This window comes from Candida jiufengensis (assembly GCF_024610255.1).
Source record: "Candida jiufengensis strain CBS 10846 chromosome Unknown scaffold4, whole genome shotgun sequence".
Classification (NCBI taxonomy): domain Eukaryota; kingdom Fungi; phylum Ascomycota; class Pichiomycetes; order Serinales; family Debaryomycetaceae; genus Lodderomyces; species Lodderomyces jiufengensis.
Window position 1 is genome coordinate 38,833 of NW_026261559.1, and position 15,308 is coordinate 54,140.

A 15,308-nucleotide genomic window follows, 5' to 3' on the forward strand; every position below is an offset into this window, starting at 1 on the left:
GTTTTTCAAAAAGTTCAAGTCATTGTTTGAAAAAAGACTACAATCGTTTTCAGTTCGTTCAAAGTTTATAGGTTTTTTGAAATACCCATATGTATATTATTTAAAAATTACACACATTTTAATTCACATTTTCAAAATTTAAGCAGTAATTAATAACTCTAAATATTTCAAATTCCATAATAAATTATCATGACAATCAAAAGGTAAATTATTCAAGTCTTTATAGGGTACATCATAAATATCTTGCTTAATGTAATCTATCAAATTTTTCAAATTAATGTTTAATAATTTTAATCCATATTCATATTCTTGATTCATTATTATAAATTTCTTATTACCAGTAAGAATCCTTTCATTAGTTTCATCTTTCGGATCATACTCTAGTAGAAATTTGTATGGTTTTGTAGTTGATGTCTTACCTAGTATGGGATAATTTATAGACTTATCGTCCACTATATAATATTTAAAGTTAATGTATTCTATTTTATGAGTTAATGGAGTTAATGTTGTTCGTGATAGAATTTCAAGTAATTTTATAATGAATGATATGCAAGTGTTGATTTGATTGATTTGAAAATTATGTAGTTCTGAATCATTTTCAAAATGTGGTTGATAATATGAATTTGTTAGTGTTTGTGAATTATAATAACAAATATCTTTTAGGTCCTTATAATTTGCAGGAAATTGAAACCCTAAAATTTCAAAATTCGAAGATGGAATTGATGCTGATGAATTTTGAGTTGGTGAATCAATTATTGGGAAAATATCGGTTATTACTTTAATATCTTTTTTCAATCTATGTCTTATTTCTTCTTTCATTAAGTCTCTGTTTTGTTTTATTGTTTCAATTTCATAATTATATATTTCGATTTTGTCCGTGACCATTTCTTCTATCTTGATGAAATTTTCTATAAACTTTGTTGTATCTGTTGTTTCTTGCTTTGTTTGATGTAGTTTGGAATTTATTGATTCGATTTTTGATTTGATTAATTCTATATCTTTTGAAAGTACATTACATTTATTTTGTAATTGAGATATTAATATGGGCAATGTATTTAAATTTGAATCATCTATATCTTTGATATATTTACTTATTTGTTTCTTTAGTTTGTATTTTGAAGTGTTTAATTCCTTTATGGATTTGTGTAAATTATTGATTGATCTTATTTGATCAAAAGTATATGATGGAATTGATCTTGTAAAATGACTTGACGATTTATTTGGATCTATTAGTATTATTTGATTCGGTAGTATCATATTACTAAAAGTATACCATTTATTATTTAATTCTAAACAAATTGAATTATTTTTGAAATACTCAAACGAATCATCATCTATACTATAATTAATTTGTTGTACTTGATCCAAGTTTAATTTATATTGACATAATAATATCCATTTACTAGTATTTAAAACCCAAAGATTTAATAGAAATTTATGAATATGAGGTGGAATAGAAGGTAATTGAATTTGAAATTGTGGATTCATTTCATCAACAGCTACATTACTCACGTATAGTAGTTTATCATATTTAGGTAATTGAATAGTTATTAATGTATTTAAAATTCTTTTTTGTGAATAATTATATAATTGAGAAGAATCTTCATATTGTTCAATTGTACTTGGTATAGTTGGTATTGTAGTTAATGTACTTCTTCTTCTCCCCAATCTTTTGTATGGACTTATATTTTGTTGTTCTTGTTGTAAATCTATTTGTGATTTTTGATGTGATTCTTGTTCATTATATAAATTATAAAATTTAATTGATTGTAAATCACTTAATTTGTAATTATTATAAGTATGTGATAGTAGTTTATTATTTGATTTTTTTTCTTTATGTTCACCATTCATTTGATGAATGATTTTATCTTTCAATCTATTAGCATGTAATACTGATATTTCTATCTATCTGAATAAATTGTGTTGCAAAAAATCAAGCGAGTGTCGATAAAAAAATGTTAAGACATAATAAAAAAATGTCATTGATCTCTTTAATTATTTCTTAATTTTTCTCTCATTAAATTATACGAAATAAAGTTAAATAAGAATTTTTTATTTAACGAAACTTTATTGATTTAATGTTTTAAGAATATTCGATATATATTTGAATATTATATATCATTTCATTCATTCATTCATTTATTTTAATTGAGATATCAATTCAAAAGAGCTAAAGTTAATTCTTTTAGTTAGTTTTAAAGCTATAAAGTCAGTAATTTTAAAAATCATTCAATTTCAGAATCATTTGATCAAGTATAAATTATAAATTTATTATTTTAAATAATAACATCAATAAATTGGGTCTACCAGCCTTACTTAATTCAATTGTCACGACATCATTAACACATAGCACAACATTTTTTTAATTTATGTCGGAAAAGAAAAGATTTGGATCAAGAATTTCCTCCATATTTGGTCAAAGTTCACCGAGTGACAAAAAATCGTCAACATCAACAAATACTACCCTTAATGTTCCATCATCAAACTCATCAAATATACCAAAATCAAGAGGTCTATCACCATTACCTTCACCAAACCCAAAACCATTGAATAAACCACCATTACAAAATTATTCAAGCGCAAGCACTGTAAACTCTTCATCGCATTATAGTTCAGGTAAATCAATAAATTCAAAATCCTCAAATAGTACATTAAGAGCAACTAATAATAACAATAGTAATATACCCGTAATTCCAATTCAAACACCTCATAATGAGTATCATGAACAAATGAACCATGCACCAGTAACGAGTCATCATCAACCACCACCAACACAACCTCTGTATCAACCATATAATCCTCATACACAATATAGTCAAACACAACCAACTAATAACATACCAAACATTTCCATTCAAACATCACCAGCTAGTGAAAACTACAAGTCAAATCCATCCCCCAATTTATCATCCCCCTCATATTCAAGAAGCATACGTCTGCCAAGTCCGACCCCATCACCAGTTTCAAATAAACTACGAAGAAAACCACCAAGTGATCTAGATAGTTTTGATTTTGGTGGGAATTTAAAATCAACCAATACTTCACAATTACAAAGTCCACAATCTTCAAGTAGATCTGGCATAGTACAAAATCAAGAAAATCAAGATCAAGATCAAGATCTACATTCAGAACCGGAATTGCATTCAGATACAGGAGTTACGGGAGATATTATAGCAGATTTGGAATCTGAAATTGATAATTTTTTACAATTTGAAGATTCAAATTCAAATTCAAATTCAAATGATGCAGAGAGTAGATATTCATCAAAAAGAAACACAAAGTTTTATGAAGAAACAGATGCAATACAAAATGAATTTATTAACGATTTAAATTTAAATAAAAGGAACCTGATAAGATTAGATGATCCTGTTACGGATTTCGATTTAACTAGATCTCATCAATCTAATCAATTACATCAACAATTACAACAACAAGTTCCTTACCCTGTAAATTCAACAATCGCCTCACCAAACGATAGTACTACAACAACACCAACAGAATCAATTGAAAATTCACCACAAATTATCCAAAATTATATGATGGATACAACAAATTTAGAAAATATAAATCCCTTCGAAACAACTTTGCAAAATTCAAATTCAAATTATCAAATTTTGGATTCTTCATCATCAAATAAATCATCAGACACATCAATAACTTCACCTACTCAACCAAAACAATATTTTGATCAATCAATAACACCATCTTCATCAAATGCTCCAGCTGTAGGCTCAACAAGTGCAAGATCATCATATTCAAGAACTCCAACTACAAGTTCGAGAATACCTTCATCAACTTTTATCGGACAATCGCCACCAATTTACTATAACTCCCAATCACCTAACTTCCAACAATCTCAACAGCCAACACCACCACCTCCACCACCACATCAACCACAATTACAACATACCAAAACAGATGTTTCACTTTATTCCAACATTTCATCAATGAAAAATTACAATCCAACAAGTGGATCACAACGTACTTATCATCGTACATCAAGTTCAATGGGCTCCATCAGAAGTTCAAATTCATACCGAAACGTCAACTTAGCCACACTCAAAAAAACATTAAGTTTAAAACCAGGAGAAGGTGAAAGATCCAATTACGTATTAACAATAAGAAGAAATGCAGGTACTGCGTTTAATGAGTCAGGTCCATCAAAATGGAAATTACCAGTGGGGATATTACCAATTGATAAAACAGCAATGAAAGATAATTCCAATGGTAAATATAAGAGATTAGCAGGTAATTCAAATAATTCAAATTACAGAAAAAAGACAAGTGGAGTAGAATTAAAACATGGACATTTAAAACCAAGATTATTAGCTGCTGAAATAGATGAAGGTGATGATTATTCAACTAGTATATCTATTTCAAAACCACCAACTACAAATGCTTCTTCCTCATCGACCACTTTAAAAAATGTCAATTCAGGTAGTCAATCAATCAACAAATCAACATCAAGAGAAAACTCCCTTAAGAGAACAACAACAGATGGGTCTTTATTAACAGGAGATACTCAATCATTAGCAAGTACAAATACTGATAGTACCAAAAATCACAGAAATAGTAGTATCAAGAGAAGTGATTCTGTTGCTTCTAGTGAAAGTTCAGGTAGTATTTCTGAAAAGATCACTACAGGTTATTATCAACATCGTGGTTATAAATACGGAGACGTGGATGATTATGAATATACTGATACTCATCCAGAAAATGATGATGAAGAAGATGATATCACTGAAAAAAGTGATAATGGTACAGATGATTTAATGATTAATAATAACACCAATAATAATGTTAGTAATACTAATGGATATGTTAATGGTTTTGGATCTAATGGATTTATTAATGAAGCTGAAGTTGATGAAAGACCAAAATTAGTATTAGCCAATCCTGATTATAGTTCTGATAGTGATTAATATTTTGCTTCTTCATACGCAAAAAACCCCAAAAAATCTATATGTACATACACTATATTTATATCCAAACGACTTCTATATAATTAATTTAATTTAATATTTAATGACAAAGTTATTTATGATTATCAAGTTATTCTTTGATTGTAGCATTAATTATTTGTTTGTAGTAATATAGTGATATAATTAGTAGTGTACAAATCAAATATTATTTGGTTAGATCAAAATTAATTTTTGGAAATTTCCAACCAACACGTATATCAAATAACAAACAATATAAAATATTACAACCAAAAATAACTTTCACAAATCAATTGTACATCAATTCGATTATCACCACCATTAGTCAACACAACAAATAACCCCCTACAATGAGTGATAGTGGATATACTTTAATTTACGAGCCCAACACGGCCAATAAAATATCAACAAATGAATACAAGAACTTATTAGAAAAGGGAAAAGATGAAGTAAAAGTAGATACAATGAAAAAAATTCTTATAACAATATTAAATAGAGATCCATTACCTGATTTATTAATGCATATCATTAGATTTGTAATGCCATCAAAAAATAAAGAATTAAAAAAATTATTATATCATTATTGGGAAGTTTGTCCAAAATTAGATGAAAATGGTAAAATGAGACATGAAATGATTTTAGTTTGTAATGCTATTCAAAGAGATTTACAACATCCAAATGAATACATTAGAGGTAATACTTTAAGATATTTGAATAAATTAAAAGAACCTGAATTATTAGAAACTTTAGTTCCAAATGTTCGTCAATGTCTTGAACATAGACATGCTTATGTTCGTAAAAATGCAGTTTTTGCATTATGGTCCATATATAAAGTAAGTGATCATTTATGTCCTGATGCTGATGAATTAATTTATAGATTCTTATATGATGAAAATGATTCAGTTTGTAAAAGAAATGCATTTGTTTGTTTAGGAGATTTAAATAGAAATGCTGCTTTACAATATATTCAAGATAATATAAGTGTTATTGATACTTTGGATCCTTTGTTGCAATTAGCATTTATTGAATTTATCAAAAAGGATTCAATACAAAATCCAAATTTAAAACAACAATATACTCAATTAATTACAGAAATTGTTGAAAGTTCATCAAATGTTGTAATGTATGAAGCTGCTAATACATTATCGGTTTTAACTTCAAATTCATCATCCATTTTGTTGGCTGGTAATAAATTTGTTGAATTAGCAACAAAAGAATCTGATAATAATGTTAAAATTATAACTTTAGAAAGAATAAATCAATTAAATAAACAACATCCTGGAGTATTACAAGATTTATCTTTAGAAATATTAAGAGTCTTATCATCACAAGATTTAGATGTTCGAAAAAAAGCATTAGATGTTACTTTAGAATTTATTACATCTAGAAATGTTGAAGATGTAGTCAAATTATTGAAAAAAGAATTACAAGCCACAAGTTTATCAAATGATGATAAAAATGCAGAATATAGACAAATATTAATTAATGCTATACACATATTAGCAATTAGATTTGTTGAAGTTGCAGCAAATGTTATTGATCTTTTATTAGATTCAATAGCTGATTTAAATTCAACAGCTGCATATGAAGTTATTACATTTGTAAAAGAAGTTGTTGAAAAATTCCCACATTTAAGAGAATCCATTATAAGGAGATTAATTTTAGCATTACCAAATGTTAAAAGTGGTAAAGTATTTAGAGGTGCATTATGGGTTATTGGAGAATATGCAATAGATGAACAATTAATTCAAGATGCATGGAAATATATAAGATCAAGTATTGGAGAAGTTCCAATTGTAACAAGTGAATTAAAATCAAAAGATCCAAAACATGAAACTCACGAAGATGGAGAATCAGTACATAAAAGAAAAGGTCCAACTGTTTTACCTGATGGTACTTATGCTACAGAAACTGCATTAACTGCAGAAGTAAGTAACGGTTTTGATGATGATAGTAAAACTCCAATAAGAAAACAATTATTAGCTGGTGATTTTTATCTTGGTGCTGTTTTGTCAAGTACATTAGTTAAATTAATTTTAAGATTACAAAAATTAAAAACTCAATCAAAAATATTAAATGCATTAAAAGCAGAAGCACTTTTAATAATGGTATCAATAATAAGGTTGGGCGAAAGTTCATTAGTCACCAAAAAAATAGATGAAGATTCAGCAGATAGAATTTTCTCATACATTAAGATATTAAATGATGAAGAAGATGTTGAAGATATCACCACCACATTCCTAGATGATACAAAAGATGCTTTCAAAGCACAAATTACAGATGCTGAAGAGAAAAAAGCTGAAGCAGAAGCAAAAGATTTACATGCTAATGCAGAACAAATTGATGATTCTATATTATTTAGACAACTCGACAAAGATAATAAATCAAGTAACAAAAATGTGGATGATATAGTCACTGCATCAGGTAGTGACCTTAAAAAGGAAAATCTATCATCAAGATTAAATAAAATATTACAATTAACTGGATTTTCAGATCCAATATATGCAGAAGCATTTGTTAAAGTACATCAATATGATGTTGTATTAGATGTATTATTAGTTAATCAAACAACAACTACATTACGTAATTTATCAGTTGAATTTGCCACATTGGGAGATTTAAAAGTTGTTGATAAACCAACAACTGCAAACATTGGACCACATGGTTTTTATAAGATTCAAACTACTATAAAAGTTACATCTGCAGATACTGGAGTTATATTTGGAAATATAGTTTATGATGGACAACATTCAGATGAATCAACAATTGTGATATTAAATGATGTTCATGTAGATATAATGGATTATATTAAACCAGCAACATGTTCAGAATCACAATTTAGAAAAATGTGGAATGAATTTGAATGGGAAAATAAAATTACAATAAAATCACCAATAACTTCCCTTAAAACATATTTAGATGAATTAATGAATGGTACAAACATGAAATGTTTAACTCCAGGTGCAATAGTTGGAGAAGAATGTCAATTTTTATCTGCTAATTTATATTCAAGATCAACTTTTGGTGAAGATGCATTAGCTAATTTATGTATTGAAAAACAATCTGATGGTGGACCTATAATTGGTCATGTTAGAATTAGATCAAAGGGACAAGGATTAGCTTTAAGTTTAGGGGATAGAGTTGCTTCTATATCTAGAAAAGGTAAAAATGTAGCTTTAGCTCGTGTATAGAGTATACTCAAAAATTAATTCATTTATTCATTTATTCATTTACTTTTTTTCTTATTTTCTGATTTTAATTGCTTTAATTTCAGTGAATTATATAAATATTTTAATAATTTACTTTTACTACTTTCTTTTAATTTTAAATTTTCATTACTTATATTTTTCAAAGCAGGATCTAAATGTATACCAAAATTAGATTCACATTTTATTGAGTTAATATCAATTTCATTCCCACCATGTTCTATAACATCCAATAAGAAATTGAAAATGGAATTAAAATCACCTTGAATGAAAACGTTGAAACTATCAATATCATAATTTATTGAAAGATTATCCATATATTTTATTCCATGAACTCTTTGTGCTGTTTTGAGTAATAAATGGATTTTGTAATTTGATGATTTTAAAGTGAATAATTCGTTAGCTAGATTGTTTAATTGACTGTTCACCACAAATACCAAAAATGTAATTGCTTTTGAAATTGATATTGGTTGGCCGTATATCGTTATTAGTGAGTCGATATTACCTTCTTTATTTTCTACCACAAGATCTTTTATACCGAATTTATCAACCAATATTTGTTTTAAATTCTTGGCTTCTAGTAGTTGAGATTCTGATTCACTTAGTATTATAGTTATGTGAGTTAGCTTTGTTTGATTAGTAATTGTAACTTTTGGTGCAAATTTCGATAATAACAGCAAAACTTTTGATTCATCTACTGATTGTGACTTTATTGGTTTTGTATCTTTTTTGTCATTTGTTAATTGTAATTGTATTTGTGAATTGTTCGGTATATATGTTGATGATGATTGTGAATCTTGTGGTTGTGATTGTTGGTGATTGGATTGTTGATGGTAGTTGTTGTTGTGATGACGTGATTTTTTTCTTTTTCTATTTTGTTGATTATCTACCATACTATTATTCTATGATTTGAAGTATGTCTCACAACTAATTGAACGTTACTTTATATGATCTGAAACTTAAGTAATCACTTGATAGTTGTAATTGTAAATACATTAAAATCAAAAGAAAATGCTACCAATTCCACTGATACTGAAAATAACCCAAAAGGAAAAAAAAAAGGCATCTTAAATTTTTCAACCATCTTCAAACTGATTATCCATTATTTTACAACTAAATCATTTAATTACATTAAGATACAACACATAACATACAAAATGGGGAGCAAGAAAGACGGGAAAGTCAAAGAACCAAAAGTAAAAGATTCATCTAAAACCAAAGAACCAAAAGTAGCAAAAGAATCAAAAGAATCAAAAGAATCAAAACCTAAATCAACAGATGAATCAACAGAAGATAATTATGAAAAAAGAATGTCAGCAATATTACCATTTGCAAAACCATTAGCATCCAAAAAATTAAATAAAAAAATCTTAAAAACAATTAAAAGAGCATCAAAAGCAAAACATGTGAAAAGAGGAGTTAAAGAAGTTGTAAAAGCTTTAAGAAAAGGTGAAAAAGGTTTAGTTATTATTGCAGGTGATATTAGTCCTGCTGATGTTATATCTCATATTCCTGTATTATGTGAAGATAATGGAGTTTCATATATTTTTATACCATCAAAAGAAGATTTGGGAAGTGCTGGTGCTACTAAAAGACCAACTTCTTGTGTCATGATTGTACCAGGAGGTGGGAAAAATAAGAAAAATGCTGATAAAGTTGATGAATATAGGGAAGGTTATGATGAAATTGTAACTGAAATAAGTATAACTGATTAGAGGAAATTAAGATGAGGTTGAATAAACAAAATTTGTATACTATTGAAATTTAAAAAAAAAGTTGGAAAATAACACTTGATCTCCGACACTATACGTAGCTCTCTCTTCTCTCGAAGTAGATGTTTATTCTTCTTAGTATCTTAATCAAAACAAATTGTCTCAACTTTTGTTTCAGTTAAAATTAAGCAATTAGTTTCAAACTGCAATAAATAACACAAATTTGAAAAATACAAACTCGATTATAAAATTTCATCAACAAATAACAACAACTTGATACTTATATTAAATACACTATTTAGCCATTTCCTATAATAAAACTGTTAATCTATCCTCAATTTACTACTGAAGGATTTAGCTATTACTACAAGAACTCATTTAAAGCTTTGCTAAATTAAAAAAAATCAATATGGGAGCCGAAGGACAATCAAGTACTAGTTCTTCCAAAACAGAACTGCAAGAATCAATGACAGCTATAGATTATATTCATCAACAAGTAGAACTAGAAAAAGAAGCCAAACGTAAAATGCCCTATAGTTTCGATGAATGTACTTATGAAAAAGGAGAATTAAGACAACCAATATTTGCATGTTTAACATGTTCTAAAACAAATAATAATACACCAATAGGTATATGTTATTCATGTTCTATTCAATGTCATTCACAACATGAATTAGTTGAATTATTTTCCAAAAGAGCATTTGTTTGTGATTGTGGAACTACTAGAATGTCTAAAACTCCAGATGGTGCATGTAAATTAAGAAGACAAGATTATAAAAAACAACAATCAAATGGACAAAGAAGAAAATCATCAGTTATGTCTAATGGTTCATCAAATTCAAGAAGTTCAAGTCATGTATCATTACCAGCTGAAGATATCCCAAGTTTATCTAATGTATATAATCAAAATTTTGATGGTAAATTTTGTGGATGTAAACAACCTTATAATCCTTTAGAAGAAACAGGTAATATGATTCAATGCTTTTTCGGATTTCAATGTGGCGAAGATTGGTTTCATGATAAATGTATAATGGGTTTTAAACCAGATGCTTTTAAAAAACCTACACAAAATGAAAATACAAGGTATAGTATTGGAGAAAATAGATTAGATCAATTATCACCACCTGGATTTGCTGCTGAACAAGGAGATGATGCAGCTGAAACAGTAAGTGAAGAACAACATTCTGCTGAATCTAAGGAAGAAGCTGGAAAAGCATATGATGATAATGTTGAAGAAGAAACTAAAAAGAATCAAGAAAGAGAAGAAGGAATGAATGAACAAGAAATACATGAAATGGAAGAAGAAGATTATGAAATGATAAAAAAACTAAAATATTTTCCAAATTTGGATACTTTTGATAGTTTTATATGTTGGGATTGTGTTGATAAATTTAAAGATGTCTTTATGGAATTTGATAAATATTTCCCTAAAGTTATATTAGATAAATTACCAAGATTTGAAGGTATAAACACAGTAGATGAATGGTACAACTTAAAACAAAAAGAACATAAACAAGACCACAAAAGAATCAAAACTGAATCATCACCGTCTTCAACAACACAACAAGAAGATTATTCGATTTTCTTATCAAACGGATTCAAAGATCAAATCAAAACCTCATTACCAAACCTCAAACCAAATTCAAAACTTTCAACATTCCTCAAAAACAACTCATATCTATACGAAGAAGATCCAATCTATGAACCCCCAGAAGATTCAAGTGAAGAAGAATGGTCAACGACAGTATCTTACTTAGATATGTGTGCAGTTGATGCTATACATCAATTACCAAGAGGTCAAGCTATTGAAAGTATACAAGCTTATGATAAAATAAGATCAAAGTTACGTGATTTCTTTAAACCTTTTGCTGAACAAGGTAAGATTGTTACTGAAGAAGAAGTTAAAAATTTCTTTGGTGAGATTAAAGAAGAAGAGAAAAATACAAAATAAAATTATTGAATGATGTACGATGTTTTTTAGAATGAATAAACGATTAAGTTAATGTTAAACAATGACTATAATAATGTTATTAAATATATTGTACAAAACTTACTTATATACATGTATGAACCTTTAATTTCTAATTACTACTCAGTTTTTTTGATTTCTTTTTAGCTTCTAATTTTTCAAATTCCTCCTTCCATACATTATTACCTTCATTTTGGTCAATGTCAAATAAATGATCAAATACTTCATTATACCATTCAACTGGGTAATAAGTTATACCTTCTTTAACTTCTTCTGGAATTTCTTCCAATTGATATTCACAATCTTTTGGGAATATAATCTTATTATAACCTGCTCGTTTAGCACCAAGGGTTTTCTCTCTTAATCCTCCTATAGCTAAAACTCTTCCAGTTAATGTTATTTCTCCAGTCATTGCTGTATCGTTAGGTAATGATTTATTTAAAGCTAATGAAATTAATGATGATGTAAAAGCTATACCTGCAGATGGTCCATCTTTTGGAATTGCACCACCAGGACAATGAACATGAATATGAGCATTTTCAAAAAATTTATTTTCCGTATATTTTGAAATCATATATTGTTTTGCAAATGAGTATGCTATCGAAGCTGATTCTTTCATAACATCTTTTAATGAACCAGTTACATGTAATCCTGCATTTCCTAAATCTGAACTTATTGAATCTGTTAAAATCGATTCTATATAAAGGGCATCACCATCACCTGAATTATTATATGCTAAACCTGTTGCAACACCTGGTTTTAAAGTTTCATAAATTCTATCTTTTGTATATATTTCTGGTCCAATAAATTCTTTTAAATTTTCTGGTGTTACATCTATTTTGATGTTGTCTGGTAATTCTAATTTTATTGGTTTTTCTTCAACAACTTCTTCTTTTGGGGTTTCTTTCGGTTTTTCTTCCTCTTTTGGTTTTTCTTCAGATTCTTTTGATGATTCTTCTTTAGGTTCAATAGCTTCTTCAGCTTTAACAGTAGTCTCAGCAGTAGAAGCTTCCTCTGGTTTAGCTTCAACTTCCTTTTCCAATTTCTCTTGTTCTTTGACATCATCATTTTTAATTTCTTCAATAATAATTTCTTCTTGTTGAGGATTTGTTTCTTCAACTTGTTCAACAATTTTCATAGAAGCTTTACTAAAAATTCTATTTATCAAAGTTTTGACATGTCTTAATCCCGATTCACGACAATATTTATCAATTAGTCTCAGTATAGTGTCTCTTGAAATATCAACTAAACCAGGTTGTAAACCAACTTTTCTACATGCTTCAGGAATTAAATGTCTTGTTGCAATTTCAATTTTTTCATGTTTTGTGTATCCGTTAACTTCAATAATTTCCATACGATCTCTCAATGGAGCTGGGATTGATCCTAAATAATTTGCAGTACATACAAATAAAACTTTTGATAAATCAACTTTCACCTCAATGAAATTATCTACAAAAGCGTTATTTTGTTCAGGATCTAATATTTCTAAAAATGCTCTTGCTGCACCTCCATGTGATGTTGTATCTAATTTATCAATTTCATCAATTAACATCAAAGGGTTTGATGTTTTGGCATTAACTAAAGCCGATATGATTCTACCTGGTATTGATGCAACATAAGTTCTTCTATGACCTTTAACATCATGAACATCTTGTACACCACCAACTGCAATTCTAGTATATTTTCTATTCAATGATTCCGCAATAGATTTTGCAATTGAAGTTTTCCCAGTACCTGGTGGACCCGCAAGACATAAAATTTTACCATTTACATTACCAGATACTTTACCCACAGATATGAATTCTAATATTCTATCTTTGACATCTTTTAATCCATAATGATCACGATCTAAAATTTCTCTTGCTTTTTTAACATTGAATGAATCTTTTGAATATATACCAAATGGAATTTGAGTTAACCAATCAAGATATCTTTCAACAACATTTGATTCCATATCACTTTGAGTCCCTAATCTTGCTCTTTCTGTCTTATAAGCTTCCATTGCTTCTTCCGGCATTTTTAATTTCTTTAAACGTTCATCAAATTTAGTAGCTTTTGAATTTTCACCTATCCCTGCTGCTTTTAATAACTCTTTAGTGTATTCCTTGATTAACATTTGAGCATATTGTTTTTCAGTTCTTTCTCTCATGTTTATATGAGCTTTTCTTTTTATCTCATCCGCATCAACTTCGATTTTTAATAGCTTCAAAGTTTTTTCTAATCTTTTTTGAACATCTAAACTATCCATAATTTCTTGAATTTGCTTAGCATCTCCGCATACTGATCCACCAACATAATCAGCCAACATGGAAGGATCATTTAATACTTTTCTACCACTTTCTGCTGCTAATGGGTTAGGTGAAAAACTTGAACATAAACTCTTGATACTTTCTATTAATGCTTGAATTTCAACATTATTTTTTTCAAATGGTTCATCTTCAACTGGTTGAACTGCAGCGTATGAAATATCAAATTTTTTCAAGTAAGCCGTGGGAAAATTTTCTTGTTGTTGTTCAATATTTTCATTTTTTTGTTTCGGAGTACTCAAATCAACTAATTTAACTCTTCTATGAGGATATGCTAAAATATGTACATGAGTTGAATCCAAAGGTGTTACTTTTGCAATTTGACATAATGTACCAATTTCATGAACAAATTCTTTGTTTTTGATAATATCTATATGAGCATCTTCATCATTGGGATCCTTCACGTGGAATAATACAAAATACGGTTCTTTTGTTTCAACAACTTCCTGTAAACATCTTATAACTTCTGGATCTGTTACTGTAATTGTACAATATCTACCTGGTAAACAAGGACGATCTTTCATCGGTATTGCTAGAAATGGAGTATACAATCCAGTCCTAGAGTTCACGAGATGTTGATCATCTTTACCATCATTTCCGTTATTGTTGTTATTATCATTTTTCCCATCATTACTGTTATCTCCACCACTTGATGAAACTGTATTTGATGATGAAACAGGTGCATTAGGATCTATACTAACTTTAGTTTCTGATTCTTCTACTATATCTTTTGGTTTTTCATCATCCTTTTTCTCTATTTCTTCTTCGTTTGGTTTTGGAGGATCTTCAGTTTTATCATTTGATGGTGGTTCATTTTTATCTTTGGGTTCTTTTGGTAGTGGTTGATCGGGTTTTGATTTATCAAAATATAATGATTCATTTAGTATGCTATGGTTGTTATGTACAAAGGGGTTTGGAATATTTGATGAAGGTATATATGGTATTTGTGATAAAAGTGGAGATAATGATGAATAAGTTTGTTGTGTGGAAGTTGATGTAGTTGCAGTTCGTATAAGATTTATAATTTTGTTATGATTTTTGGTAGACTTTTTAAGTAGATTTCTCCTTATCTGACGACAAGTACCTAACTTATCCGTTCTAATCATCTATGTAGATATACTTGTAGATTTCTGATATATTAATTATACAGATTTTTGGTTGTAAAAAAACAAATA

The 15,308-nt window shown here is 28.3% G+C and overlaps 7 protein-coding genes across 7 annotated transcripts; 4 read left to right on the forward strand and 3 right to left on the reverse strand. All coding sequences in view use genetic code 12, as the record gives it.

Moving 5' to 3' along the window:
* Positions 1-138: 138 nt before the first annotated feature.
* Positions 139-1,851, reverse strand: KGF54_001967 (uncharacterized protein; the record flags this gene model as incomplete). The annotated part of the gene is made up of 1 exon (XM_051762394.1): positions 139-1,851. One exon carries the CDS (start codon positions 1,849-1,851, stop codon positions 139-141), a length of 1,713 nt encoding a protein of 570 aa, XP_051620479.1.
* A 518-nt stretch (positions 1,852-2,369) lies between these two features.
* On the forward strand, positions 2,370-4,922 carry KGF54_001968 (uncharacterized protein; the record flags this gene model as incomplete). The annotated part of the gene is made up of 1 exon (XM_051762395.1): positions 2,370-4,922. One exon carries the CDS (start codon positions 2,370-2,372, stop codon positions 4,920-4,922), a length of 2,553 nt encoding a protein of 850 aa, XP_051620480.1.
* A 368-nt stretch (positions 4,923-5,290) lies between these two features.
* Positions 5,291-8,131, forward strand: SEC26 (coatomer subunit beta; the record flags this gene model as incomplete). Its single annotated transcript, XM_051762396.1, has 1 exon — positions 5,291-8,131. The coding sequence occupies one exon, from the start codon at positions 5,291-5,293 to the stop codon at positions 8,129-8,131; it is 2,841 nt and encodes a 946-aa protein (XP_051620481.1).
* Positions 8,132-8,166: 35 nt separating this feature from the next.
* On the reverse strand, positions 8,167-9,039 carry KGF54_001970 (uncharacterized protein; the record flags this gene model as incomplete). The annotated part of the gene is made up of 1 exon (XM_051762398.1): positions 8,167-9,039. One exon carries the CDS (start codon positions 9,037-9,039, stop codon positions 8,167-8,169), a length of 873 nt encoding a protein of 290 aa, XP_051620482.1.
* Positions 9,040-9,303: 264 nt separating this feature from the next.
* NHP2 (snoRNA-binding protein) lies at positions 9,304-9,861 on the forward strand (the record flags this gene model as incomplete). The annotated part of the gene is made up of 1 exon (XM_051762399.1): positions 9,304-9,861. One exon carries the CDS (start codon positions 9,304-9,306, stop codon positions 9,859-9,861), a length of 558 nt encoding a protein of 185 aa, XP_051620483.1.
* Positions 9,862-10,267: 406 nt separating this feature from the next.
* Positions 10,268-11,809, forward strand: KGF54_001972 (uncharacterized protein; the record flags this gene model as incomplete). Its single annotated transcript, XM_051762400.1, has 1 exon — positions 10,268-11,809. One exon carries the CDS (start codon positions 10,268-10,270, stop codon positions 11,807-11,809), a length of 1,542 nt encoding a protein of 513 aa, XP_051620484.1.
* A 130-nt stretch (positions 11,810-11,939) lies between these two features.
* Positions 11,940-15,239, reverse strand: PIM1 (ATP-dependent Lon protease; the record flags this gene model as incomplete). The annotated part of the gene is made up of 1 exon (XM_051762401.1): positions 11,940-15,239. One exon carries the CDS (start codon positions 15,237-15,239, stop codon positions 11,940-11,942), a length of 3,300 nt encoding a protein of 1,099 aa, XP_051620485.1.
* Positions 15,240-15,308: the final 69 nt, after the last annotated feature.